The 13052-nt window shown below is 29.5% G+C and overlaps 1 protein-coding gene across 2 annotated transcripts; it reads left to right on the forward strand.

Annotated features, from left to right (window-relative positions):
• Positions 1-3996: 3996 nt before the first annotated feature.
• On the forward strand, positions 3997-8991 carry ATIPCS1 (Inositol phosphorylceramide synthase 1). Of its 2 annotated transcripts, none has more exons than XM_089718119.1 (12): positions 3997-4614; positions 4730-4819; positions 5431-5517; positions 5598-5666; positions 6488-6568; positions 7261-7332; positions 7493-7553; positions 7638-7740; positions 8094-8189; positions 8272-8318; positions 8432-8553; positions 8646-8991. In XM_089718119.1, exons 1-12 carry the CDS (start codon positions 4507-4509, stop codon positions 8727-8729), a joined length of 1020 nt encoding a protein of 339 aa, XP_089574245.1. In that variant the 5' UTR covers positions 3997-4506; the 3' UTR covers positions 8730-8991. The 2 variants fall into 2 exon arrangements, with proteins under 2 accessions (XP_089574245.1, XP_012087965.1); XM_012232575.4 differs by having other exon boundaries at positions 4000-4594.
• The last annotated feature ends 4061 nt before the right edge of the window (positions 8992-13052 follow it).

Consider the following 13052-nt stretch of genomic DNA (forward strand, 5'->3'; position numbering starts at 1 on the left):
TGGGATCCACTCTTTGTAATTTCGGATAGATTAGTGTATTTCACAAATACTGGTTATACATAATTGTCGCATTTCAAAAAGTATTGCTATATTTCTAAATATTTATCATATTTATATATTTTATAATTAATATTTTTTTATTTTTACCCTTTATAAATGATTAATGGTAATTATTTCAATTTTTTAATAATTTATTATAATTTAGATAAATTGAATATTTCTTTAAAAATAAAAATTTCAAATGTGACTAGTATTTGGAAATGAAAGAAATATAATTTATACCACTTGTTCCGTTAATTTTGATGATTTTTAATTTTTTTATTTAAATGACACTTTTAAAAAATCAAAATCATATTAATTATTTATTTCAATTTTACCATTATTTAAATATCTTCACCGAACCTTATCTATCTTAATTATAAAAAATTAATTAAAGGATAATTTTTTCTTTGATTAATGATCACTATCCAACCATGAAGAATGGGATGCCTCACTTGACTAGAAGCTACGGGACTTAGCAATTAAAGACTAATTTAATCAATTACCTTTATTTTATTTTTTTACAATTAAGATGGTTCAATTATTTTTTAAATCTTTATGAAACCAAAAAATATCAAAATTAACGGAAAATAATATTTATAAAAATATTATTAATGTGAATCGTTTAATAATGAAATTTATTTATATTATCAAATTAGACTTATTTCATAATTCTATATTTACTTAATATAAACTAACTTCATAACTTTTTCTATTTAATATAAAAAAAATAAATTTAATTACTGAGATTTCTAGGTAAATTATTCCTTTCTCGTTTATATCAAAAGTGAGAGACATAATTTCCAACACATTGAGCCATTAAAAAAGAAAGAAATAATAAAAAAAAAAACAACAAAAGGGTCACTATGATCTAAAGAATAATCATAACGAAAATGTTTTTAACATTTGAATAATCATTTCATTTGAGGCTGTAAAACTTCAAAATATCATTTATGGCAAATGCAAATTTGGGACCCTGTGGAAAGTTCTGTTCTGCCAACTCAAAAGTTAGACCAAATCTAACGTATAAAATTCTTGCCCATCTGGACAATGACACAACCTTATATTTTTTATTTTATTGTTTTTTTTTGGTCAAAATTTTCTAGACACCAACTGCTCAATAATATTCAACTGCCCATTAAGATTTAGAATGAGAAAAGATTGCACAAAACAATCTCTTAATTTGTTTATTATATTACCATTACCCACACAATTCCATTAAGAAAAAGTACATTTTTGACTCTCTTGCTTTAGTGGTAGTCCATATTTATATAAATGCAAGATTACGAGATAAACTTTTAAATTATTTTAAATTACCGTGCTAAATTATTTATTATTCTTGTGGTCGTGAGACACCAAATAAAGATAATATTTTTCTTTATTAAATTTGTGAAAACTCTTGTGGCCACGAAACACTAAACTTAAAACATTTTAATCAAACCACATTTGATTGGCAATTTATCATCTTATTAATAAAAAATAATAAATCATTAGTTTGCTTCAAATAATTTTATGGGATCAATTTAATTATATGTACGAAGTCATCTGCAGGTGTAGATAAGTTGTTATAAGAATAATGGTCATCCAAACCGAAAGAAAAAATGGAAATAAATAAAAAATGGACAGACATGCACACATGATACCTAAGAGGTTAACAGATAAACTAAAAGGATGATTTGTGAAAAAAGCGAGGGCCACATGGAATGCAATGCATAGGCATGTTTTATGGGCGAGAGAAAAATTATTATTATATTAAGATGAAGTTATATGCTTTTTTTCAAATTTTGAAATTCTGCCTGGCCGGAAGTTGTTGGCTACTCCGCCGAGACGCCCGTGACCAACTCCTCTGCCCCTCCCTATTTAACTTTTTCCTTTTCTTTTTTTTTTTTAAATCTAATAATTTGTGGACAGGTGGCTTCAAATTTCTATAATGTCTCTGCTTTTTATTCTTATCAATTTGTCAACCAAAATTCGATAACCTATCATCTATCAATTACCACGAATAGTTAAAATTAAATACACCTTTAATTAAATTCTTTTAAATAATTAATAGTTAATTTTTTAGTCAATAATAGAGATTTTAATCGGTAAATATTAATTAATAAATGCTTCATTTGTTGTTGATTTATCACTTATATTTGGTCATATTTTTTATTAGCAGCAATTTGATTTATGTTAGTTTTGACTATACTAACTTTATAAAAATAAAATATTAATGTATTTATGTGATTATTTTATTTATAATGATCGGCTGCGAAGCCATGATTTTCAATTAAAAAGGACAAACTACTGAATGTATATGTTAAAATAATTAAAATTGTGATGAAAATATATATTGACCTTGGGTCAAGTGTGACTTCTCCATTGTTTATAATTATTTAAAAATAAGTAATAAAAAAGTAAATGTTACTGTAGAAACTTGATCAATAATTTTATTTCAGGTATATTAAATAGAAAATAATATATTCAACTCAAATAATATATGATGTATGCTGATCCATTCAAATACTCTTAAAAAATGCTGATTCAGTCAAATAATAATAATAAATAACAATTAAACATTATTATAAATATTTATTTCATATATTTTATTTTATAAAAAAATAATATAATATTTTTTTACATTAAAATAATATATTCATCTTAATAGCTAAACTCGTAAACATGTATCCCTAATATATTTTTCAATAGGACATCAATGTATATTTAATTTCTATATAAATTTATATAAACAAAAAAATCAAAGACGGTATATTAATTCAAATTTTTCATTTGAATACAATAATACCCTCTAACGATATTATTCTTGGAATATTGATAAAAGTAATATTCTTGTAAAAAAATATTTACACTTTTAATATTTGTCTTATCATTGAGAGAAAATGTTATATTAAAATTATCAATTTAATTGATTGTTTCAGTGTAATATAAAAAATAACTCATAATAATAATGATTTTTATTTTATATTAAGACCACTAAATAAAGTAATTATTTTGATAAAAAAATCATCAAAATATGTTTTATTAAGATACACAATTCGTTCTGTAGTTTTAATGTAAATTTAACTTTTCACTAAAATCACAATCAATTTGGTAGCTGCCCTCCTCAGTTGTCACATTCTATGATTGGGCTAAAAGTACCAAGACTAAATCAACGGTACATGTAAGTGAAAAAACCATTTGATAGTTAATTTTTTCATTGAAACCAGTAAATAAAATTATTTATTTATTTCTCTTATTACTTTTTATTGACACTTGTCATTATAAATAATTTTTTGTATTTGCATTGAAACTATCAATTGGTGACATGATAAATATTTTCTCCCTTTCAAAGAGATAGTCTATCTTTTCTTATTGATTTGTTTCAAAATATAATCAATTTTCTTTTTTTGTGTTATAGTTAATGCTTGAATTGTCTACTATACTCTTATTAAATTATCTTATTTTTAATAACCCTCATTAATTATTAATTATTAATTATTATTTTAATACTCATATATTATTTAAAATGGATATAATAGAAAAATTATATTAATAAAATTGTCTTTAATTATATTTCTTATTCGGTGTGAAAATAGAAAATTGATTATCTTTTTTTTAGACGGAGGGAGTATTAGATTTGTAACTTGTGAGTAGTTTCAATTTAATATTATCTTTGTAAATAATTTTTAGAAGCGTATTATTTTTGTCAAAATCTCGTTATTTTCCTCTTTATTATTAAGGAAAAAAGAAAAGAAAAGAAAAGAAAACGGAATAAAAAATGGCCACTTTGGATAAAAAGGAGAATATATGTTTTTCTATGTATATTTTTTTGTCGCATCTTACTAAATATTATCTAAATTCTAAAATAATATTAAATGACTGTCAAAAGTAAATTAGAATTGTATTTGTAGTATTTGTTTAAGTTAAAACCACGTTTTGTGTCTTTTTAATGAATCTTGTCCAATCTCTCTCTCTCTCTCTCTCTCTCTCTCTCACTTTCCTAGTAATAGCACAAACAGGTCCTTCTCGCGTAAGGAGAAGAGCAGCTTCCCATCTTCCTTTGCCTTCAATATTAAAACCCCCTCCTTTTCCTTTTTTTTTTTTCAACTGTCTCTCCGTGTTCACCTCGCGTTCCTTAGCACAGAACTCAGCGTCAGCGACGAAAATAAAAAAAATCTCGATTGATAAAAGAATAAAATCAAAAGGTTATTTTTTGTTCTTTCTTTATCTTTACAATTCATAACGCAATTAACGCGTTATTCTCTTCCCATTCCTACCTTTTTTGATCCTCTCGATCCTGATCCAGCTTTAAATAGATCTCCGTTCTCGATACCTTTTTGATCGGTAGTGTTGTTGGCTTTGGTTGGTGGCTTTCAAATTATAGAATCTAAGAGCGAAATTTTCAAGAGTTAAATAACTGATTACACGAGTGTTGTTTCGTGAGGAATAATGATGTCGACCTTAACAGTTGGGTTGTGAAGTACTATGGAACTGGTGGTTGCCCGACAACAACAACTGCAACAACAACAACAACAACAAGATGACGATTTACATTGGTCGCGAGGCTTCCAAGGTTTTCCTTCCCTTTTGTCTGTTTTTGTTCTAGTTTTTTAAATTACGCGTCGAAATTTAATTGGGTTGTTCTCTTTACTGGTTTTTGTGATTTAGGTACTTTTGATTTGACGATATTGTGGTTGTTTATGTGTAGCTATGGAAGAGAATTTGTGCAGAGACTAGTACAGAGATCAACCTACTTGCAGAAAATTGGAAATACATTCTTGCTGGTCTAATTTTTCAGGTTTCTATCTACCTAAGAGTCTAGAGTGATTGAATTTGTTTTTTTCTCTTTGCCCCTTTTCTGGGGCATGAATTTGACCAAACATCTCAGAAATTTGATTGTGCTTAATGTTTTTATTGTTTTGTCAATTTGTAAAGATTCAAGTTCCAGGAATGATTCAACTTTCCTGGACCGGTGATGGAACTTGCTTTAAGTTTTAATTATAAAGCGCAGGTTCTGGTAGAAGGTTATAGTCACTGTTCCCTACATGTTCTGTTTTCTTAAGAGAAAACTTATGCTTTTAGCATAAGACAGAAGTTCTTGACAGCTCAAATTAACTATGAAGTTGTTTCATAATTTTGTTTCTTTTTTTGCCTTTTGGATGTGGGACAGGGTTGGAGAGGATATTAAGATCTTGGTATACTTGTACAATATGTTGTATGCAATGGTGTTTGCATTTTTGTATTTGGGGATACATAAACAGTGTGCCAACACTTGTAATTCCATTCTATTCGATATTAAGGTGGTCATAACTTTATTTATATGGGTTTTGCATGTTTGTTCTTCTGCACTTCTCCTTCATTTTTTTATTCCTTTGCTTCAGTATGTAATGCACATCTTACTTGCTGCAGTATATACATGGTTTGGCTGCCCGAGGAGTTCATTATCTACATCGTCCAGGGCCAACATTGCAGGATGCAGGATTCTTTCTTCTTCCGGTTTGTATTTGTAAATAGCATTTTTACTCGCTTTAAATTTTAGGAATTATTTTCTTCTTTCTAACATGATGTAATTTCAGGAGCTTGGGCAAGATAAAGGCTATATCAGTGAGACGTTATTCACCTGTGTCTTTCTATCATTCGTACTGGTGAGGTTTTTCTGTCTTATAGTCACTGTTTATGAATTTTCCCAGTCCCATCTCTCTCTGGTTTTTCATTTTTGAAAAGGAGTTTTTTCTGATTTTTTATAGTTTACCATTTTGTTATTTTGATTTCTAATGTTGTGGATTGTTAGTTTTAAATCAAATACTGGTGAAATTTCCATGCTATACTTATTTATAGTGATCAGGATAGCACAACCAGATTGCTGCTTGAAATAAGCTACAAGTGTCAGATTGCCATTCGTATTTGAGTTTTGTATGATAAATTGCCTTCATGAGTTTCCCATTATTCTACCTTTGGTAACAGCTCGGGCAAAATCGAATTTGATGAATTAACCCTGGAGTTTTAACAAATAATTGATACATCTCCTTGTACAGTCTCTATTTATATACTTGTAAATATCTTCAAGTTATTTGCTGGGTTATTCAGCTGTTGATTTTGGAGATACGTGAATGCTTTCAAGATCTTCTCTGGATTCTACAATTGCTGTTTTCTATATTCTATGTGGTTTTTCTTATTATCCACTAAATGCAATGCACACTGATGGTTTCATATGAAGCTGAGTGCTAGCTAAGTTATTTCCTGTCTCTGTTGGTTACTGGTTGCTGTTTGATTGGATCTTGCTTAATTATGAATGCTCCATGAACAGAACTATTTCGGCAGTTATTGAATTGCTTTTATCTGTTAGATTGTTTTTTTCTCTGATTTTCGTGAGGTTTTTTTCTATTATATTCTAGTTGTGAATTAATTGATTCTTATGAAGTCGTCATTGTCCTACTTTTGATAATGTGGGGTATGTTTGTTGCAGTGGACTTTCCATCCTTTCATCTGCAAGAGCAAAAAGATCTACACAGTTCTAATTTGGTGTAGAGTTCTAGCCTTCTTAGTTGTAAGTGAAGATTTATTTGTTACTGGTAAAATTTGATTTGAAATGTTTTGTGATCTGTATTATCTAGTGTTTAAAAATTGATAAAGTTCTGCAATTGTTAAGTTAGAGATAAAAACAGAACCACACATACACACGAAAGTAAATTAAGCAAGACTAATTAGTTACATATAGGTGCTCATCTATTGTCGTGAGCTGGATCTTTTCCAGGTTTGCCATTTTTGAACTGGATTTTTCAGTTGCCACAACGAGGTGTGCAAACTGAATAGTAATCGACTGATACTTAATAAAATTTGCACATTTCACTTGGGAATAAATGTGTATTGCATGTGAAATATCATGGAAATAGTTCTGCCATTACTATCCTGTGATGTAGGATTCTATCTTTACAGGTTCCATTTAGGTTCAGGTAATGTATTAGACCGATTATATTATCATAAAATTACCAGTAAAATATGAACAATTCTTGTAAGAAATCTTCTTGGAGTTCCAATTATTAGCTTGATGAGTCAATAAAGTATCTTGGTCTTTTGGTATTATTGTGACCAGATCCTTTTGAAGTGTAGCCCAAAACTGAGTGGACTGGAGGGAACCAATCTAATATAGCTGACCATGATAATTTGGGACTAATGTTTGGTTGTGTTTAGTAACCACTGACGGTTTTTGACAGTTCATTTGGCTTGTATCTGCTTCAGGGTTCTCAAATTCTTCGGATCATTACATTCTATTCTACTCAGCTTCCAGGTCCAAATTATCATTGCCGTGAGGTATGGGGCAGCATGGGTTCCTTTTTGGCCGCCTTTTCTGTTTATGTTTGACAGGCTCTTTTAGTTTACACCATTTTGCAGTTTGTTTGGGTAAATAATAATTTCAAATTTTAAAAATTTTGAGTTATAATAAGTTGTTTATTGCTTCTGCATTTTACAGGGCTCCAAACTTGCCAGGCTGCCACGTCCAGAGAGTGTGCTTGAAGTACTCTTAATTAATTGTCGGTATCCTGTGCTTTGCTGTGGTACTTTCCTTGTGCTTTATCAAGTATTTTTTGTCCTAATTTGATTTGTGTAACCTGCAGTTCCTCGGGGAGTAGTATTTGGCTGTGGTGATTTGATTTTCTCATCACACATGATATTTACCCTAGTGTTCGTACTTACATATCACAAGTATGGCGCACAAAGGTAAAGTACAGCTTGTCTTTATGTTGGTAATCAAAAGAGAAAAAAGAGAACTTTACTATTTCTTTAGAAACAAGAAGCCAAAGAATATTGTTAATACTGTACCCTTTTTCTTTTATTTTAAACATTTTGGAAAAGTTTGAGTACATACATTAAACATGTTCTGTTTTTTTTTTTTTTTTTTTTTTTTTTTTTTTTTTTTTTGTGATAAAAGTGAGCAAATTAACAGTCTGGTTCTCTAATGTTTGACTCAAAATTGCTGCCTGTTATGTTTGCTTTCTTTAGAAATTGTTTTGTCAACCTGATGAAATGCCTGGTTACTAGATTGACTTATTAATTTCAATTTGTCTTTGCAGGTTTATAAAGCAGTTAGGCTGGTTGATTGCTGTGATACAGAGCCTTTTAATTATAGCTTCCCGCAAACATTACACGGTGGATGTTGTTGTTGCATGGTATGTATTTTGTCCTGAAACTAGTGCTCCATTTGAATACATCCAGATTTTTAATTTATTTCTATTACTGGTGCTTCTGCAGGTATACTGTTAATTTGTTGGTATTCTTTATCGACAAGAAATTACCAGGTCAGTAGTTTATAACTTTTTTTTATTTTTTTTCGTTTTTTTGCAGTACTTAATTTGTTTACCCCTTTATTTGGCATTCGGTTAGAGACTGACTTTTAAGTTTTCGACTGCAGAGCTACCTGACAGGACTATTGGAGCTGCATCTCTGTTATTACCGCTGAGTACTAAAGACAAAGATATGAATGAAGAGAATCACAAGCTCCTGAATGGGAATTCAGTAGACCCTGCAGATCGGGTATATTGATCTGTTGATCATCCAACTTCTCAGATAAACAGTGTTCGCAATAATATATGATTTTGATTGTGGTTATTTGTTATCTTTTGCAGAGGTCAAGAACCCAAGTTAATGGCAAGGTTCTGGAAGATGTCAATGGAGTCCATAACGATACAAATGCAATGAATGGTGTCTAGATGATGGGAGCTGGAAGCTGCTACTGCTGCGAGAACTTGCTTTTTATATCTTTAAGAACCCTTGTGTGGTGGGCTTCAGTTCCCAAGACTGCTGGTAAATTTAATTTGTATTCTAGAGGGAAATCGAAAAAGAAAGAAAAAGAAATATGGATAGCACATAATGTACATTTTACAGTCCTGCTTCTTTGTCATGGTTAAAAACAAATATTTCATCAGCATCAGCATGTATCATGGTATCTACCAAGTTCCTGTTTCTCCAGAATTTTTTTCCTCGAGCATGTGTGATGCTGTTGAAACTTTCACTCGCTTTCTTTTTAATTTCACACTGTGAAGCCGAAGGCTCTTCACTTTTTACAAACCGAGCTACAATGCAATTAACCATTGTTCCCTCATGTTACTAATCTTTTTAACTGAGACAGGTTAATTCTTAGATCAAGTCTTTTTAGATGGTTAGTTTAAACATGATATATAAAAAGAATTAGGTTGCTAATATCTAAATATTTTAACCCTGAAGAGGGGGAGACGTCTAAAAACAGGCAGAGCACTTAAAAGTTGGGATTACAGCTAATTGTAGTTTGATTGAGATGATTAACAAATAAGAGCACATGACCTTGTTGTCCATGTGAAGACCCTTTTGTCTTAGGTATTATTTTTTGGTAAGGTTTGTACAGCAAGAAATGCTATAATGGAAAAGATTTCCGTTTAAAATGAAACATCATCACATGCTTGGCGCTTCCATTTTTGCTTAGCTTATGCTCAAACGTGGACTTGGCTTTCTAACATCTAGACCTAGTTGTACATTGTCGATATTTTATTTTAATTCAATTATTGCTGGCTATACGATTTTAAATAGGCAGGCGCACGAAATGACGTGTGTTTGTTTGACAAATATGCCAGGCCAGGATATGGATCGTTGGATCCGGTTCATCATATTGGCCCGCCACTTATTAGATTAGAATAGAAAACATTACAGAAACAAAATAATAATAGAGAAGCGTTTTCTGTCCTAGGTAATTATTTGAGTGATCCGTGATGAAATATTATAAAATATAACTAAATGCATTTTTAGTAAAATTATTACATTAAAATGGACTTGAATATACTTTAAAGGAGTGAGATTAAATGACAAGATCTATTCTTTCTTAATCAGAAGTCTACGTATTGAGGATGAAGCCGTATTGAGGATGAAGCATTTTGCCTCCTTTGAGAGTTTGACGCGTCTATGGATTTGATTTTTAACTTTGTGAAATCCATTTTTGAAATTATTTTATCAATTTTTTAAGTCAATTAATTATTTTCATTTTTTTGGAATCATCCAAAACTGATTTCGAACTGATATTGAATTCAATGGACAAAATAGCAGAACCGATTCTTCAACTCCATTGACAATAGGAACCACAACTAATAAAATTGATTCTAACTAGTTTCATTAGAATCGATTTTGATTTCTCAGTTAGAAAAAATTTACAAGTAAACATAGAATTAAGTCCTATCAACATTGAAAATGATTATAGAAAGAAAAAGAAGACAATGTAGATGTTTATGTTGGTGAAGCCATGATTTGGTTGTTTTCTGTTTGTTAGTTGTAAAAGGATATGGGAAGCACGCGAGTTGTTGTTACCAATACCCACATGAAAAACAATGAGGCCCCTTTCATTTAAGGTATATAAATAATCAATGGATGTCCTCCACCACCACCACCTTTGTCCATGGCTGCCGCAATTTAAGCTATAATGATAAAAGTGTAGTCAATAAAGACACCAAATGCTGCGTCTTCACTCAGGCAACCCCACTTGATTCCTACATGGTGTATCATAATTGAATTGAAGCATGTCTGTAAATAAAACACCACCACTTTCTTGCTTTAACATGCTTCTTCTTTTCCCTGTAAAAGGGGTCCTCTTCACCCCTAAATGGCTGGTCAAAATTATGCTTCCAACTGCCACACTAACCTATTTCCTATAAAATATTTTCTTCATTTCTTTTCTCCCAGTTATCCTTATTGAATGATGATATATAGTGGGCCACTAGTTGGATTGTTTAATTATGTTTATGAGCATGTTTCAGCGTGAAAAATATATATTTGAATTTGATTTCTTTAAAGCTAATAATATAATGAAGGTTTAGATATTCTGGTGTTTGGTATTTATTAGAACCTTTTAATAGAAAATTCCGAAATCTATCTACAGGACGTTAAATCGGCGTATATATATAGTCAATGATCAGACAAAGCTTGACACTTGATTTGGAGAAAACTGCAAGCAACCCTTATTCAAAAGGCTTGTTACTGTTTTTCAAATCAATCAATTGACAATTTTTATTTTTATTTATTTATATATTTGTTTATTGTTTGCAATTTGTAAAGGCATCCACCTTTTTCCCACTTATTACGATTTCCTGCGTAAACAATAATCAAATCCCACGTCCTCGTTTTCTTACCGTTGTAAGACTTTAACACGTACTTTTTGTTTGTTTATTTTGTTTTCGTAAATATCCAATTTCTCTATATTCGTTACATAAATCAAATCAAATTATAATAAATTTTTTTTACATAAATAATTAAAAATACCTTCATTTCTAAAAAATTATTTTTCCTAAATCGACTTATATACAGATTGATTGATAAGTCTCATTAGCAGTTAGGATTGAATTTTCAAAGGAAATAATATTAACCTACACCTACGGTTAAATTATCCTTAACCATCGCAATTTTTTTTTTACCAAATTAAACAACAGAAAAAGTTATAAAGTAAAATCAAAACCTATTGCATATTTCATGCTCGGTTCCATACTAATAATAATATTATCATTTCTTATTCTATTTTTATTTAGAAGACATTTCGTTCAATTGATTTATACTATTGATAACTAATCTATATCCAACAATTAAATAATACTTATGTGTTCAGTAAGCTGTTTAATTGCTATAGCTCATAAAAATTTCAATCAACTATCGATTTAATCAGTTATATTTCAGAGTTTTTTTTTGTATGAGCTAAATAGCTAATAGCTAATTTGTATTTATATTATATTTAGACTTCATTAGTTTCATAAAAATAACTAGTAGTAAAATTAATTTTTGTAAATTGATACTTTTATCATTTTATTTATAATTATTTAAAATAGTAATCTTTATTAAATATTATTTGAAGAAACTTAATCATATATTTTTATTTATGTAATACAGTAAAATAATATATATATACTCTTAATGGACATTACACATTTTAACATAAATCGTTATCAAAATTTTATCAAACATCAACATATATGAGCTAACTGCTATCAGTCACTAATAACACTATCAAAATGGGCGGTGCAGCCGAACCAGCACGGGCTCGGTCTGAGCCAAAAGAAGCTCGTTAAAAAATGAGCCTTCAATATTCAGGCTTGACCCGGCTTGCAATAGGCTCGTGAAAAGGCCAGAAGTTGTCCATTTTTTTAAAAATTTTCATTTTTTTCAAAAAAAAAATCTAATAATACAATAATCTTTTTTTTTTTTTTTTTTTTTTGCCAAATAGTAGAGACAAAATGTAAACTAATTATAACTTTATAAAGCTTAGTTAATTTACAATTTTCTATCAGTTCGTTGGGTGCTAGATTCTAATGAGGCTGAACTCTTCGCTATTTTCATAACGGTTGAAATATTTTGGAATTCAATTTTAAAAAATTTCCGTTGATTGAGAAATTTGATTTTAGAAATGGTTTGTGTTGAGCACTTCAGAAAATAAGAGATTGTGGAAGTAGTTGGAAAAGTTCAATAAGTTTGAATAAATTATTTTTACAAATTAATGTAATACAACTTATTTATGTTGAAAGAAGTAAAAATCATCTTGCAGATACATCGGCCAAGAAAGGTACTAGTGTTGAATCCCCATTTTCGGCGTAGTTTTAATTGGCGTGATGATTGGTTTCCGTTATTTTTTATTTTATTTTATTCTATTTTAATTTTCATCTCTTACTTTAAAAGAAGTTTTCTACTTTTCTTTGTGTATAAGTTTTTCTTATCAATTTTGATCATTAGGTTTTCGGGGGTGTATTGTGAAAAACTTGTTGGCTTGGTTTTTAATTTCTCTCAGTTTTATTAAGTTTTTTTCCTTATTGTTATTAATCTCTAATAAAACTGATTCGATTGCTGATAAAATTATGTTAACAACTAAGGTACCATCAAAAGTCAGAAGTTGGAAGACTTTTATTTCTTCCATGTGTCATAGTATTAAGGAAGATGTTATATGTATATATATATATATATTTCTTTTTGCAGAAAATTTAAGTTGTTGTATGCATTTGGACTCTAATAAGCGCAAATGGTAAAACTTGATT

The sequence above is a fragment of the Jatropha curcas genome, chromosome 2, assembly GCF_041381405.1.
Source record: "Jatropha curcas cultivar XTBG-Jc1 chromosome 2, XTBG_Jcur_1.0, whole genome shotgun sequence".
In the NCBI taxonomy this organism is placed as follows: domain Eukaryota; kingdom Viridiplantae; phylum Streptophyta; class Magnoliopsida; order Malpighiales; family Euphorbiaceae; genus Jatropha; species Jatropha curcas.

Coding starts and splice junctions, on each gene's coding strand:
- ATIPCS1 (XM_089718119.1), top strand. CDS start 4,507: ATGGAACTGGTGGTTGCCCGACAACAACAACTGCAACAACAACAACAA. Junction 4,820..5,430: donor TTGCTGGTCTAATTTTTCAG/GTTTCTATCTAC, acceptor TACTTGCTGCAG/TATATACATGGTTTGGCTGC. Junction 5,518..5,597: donor CAGGATTCTTTCTTCTTCCG/GTTTGTATTTGT, acceptor ATGTAATTTCAG/GAGCTTGGGCAAGATAAAGG.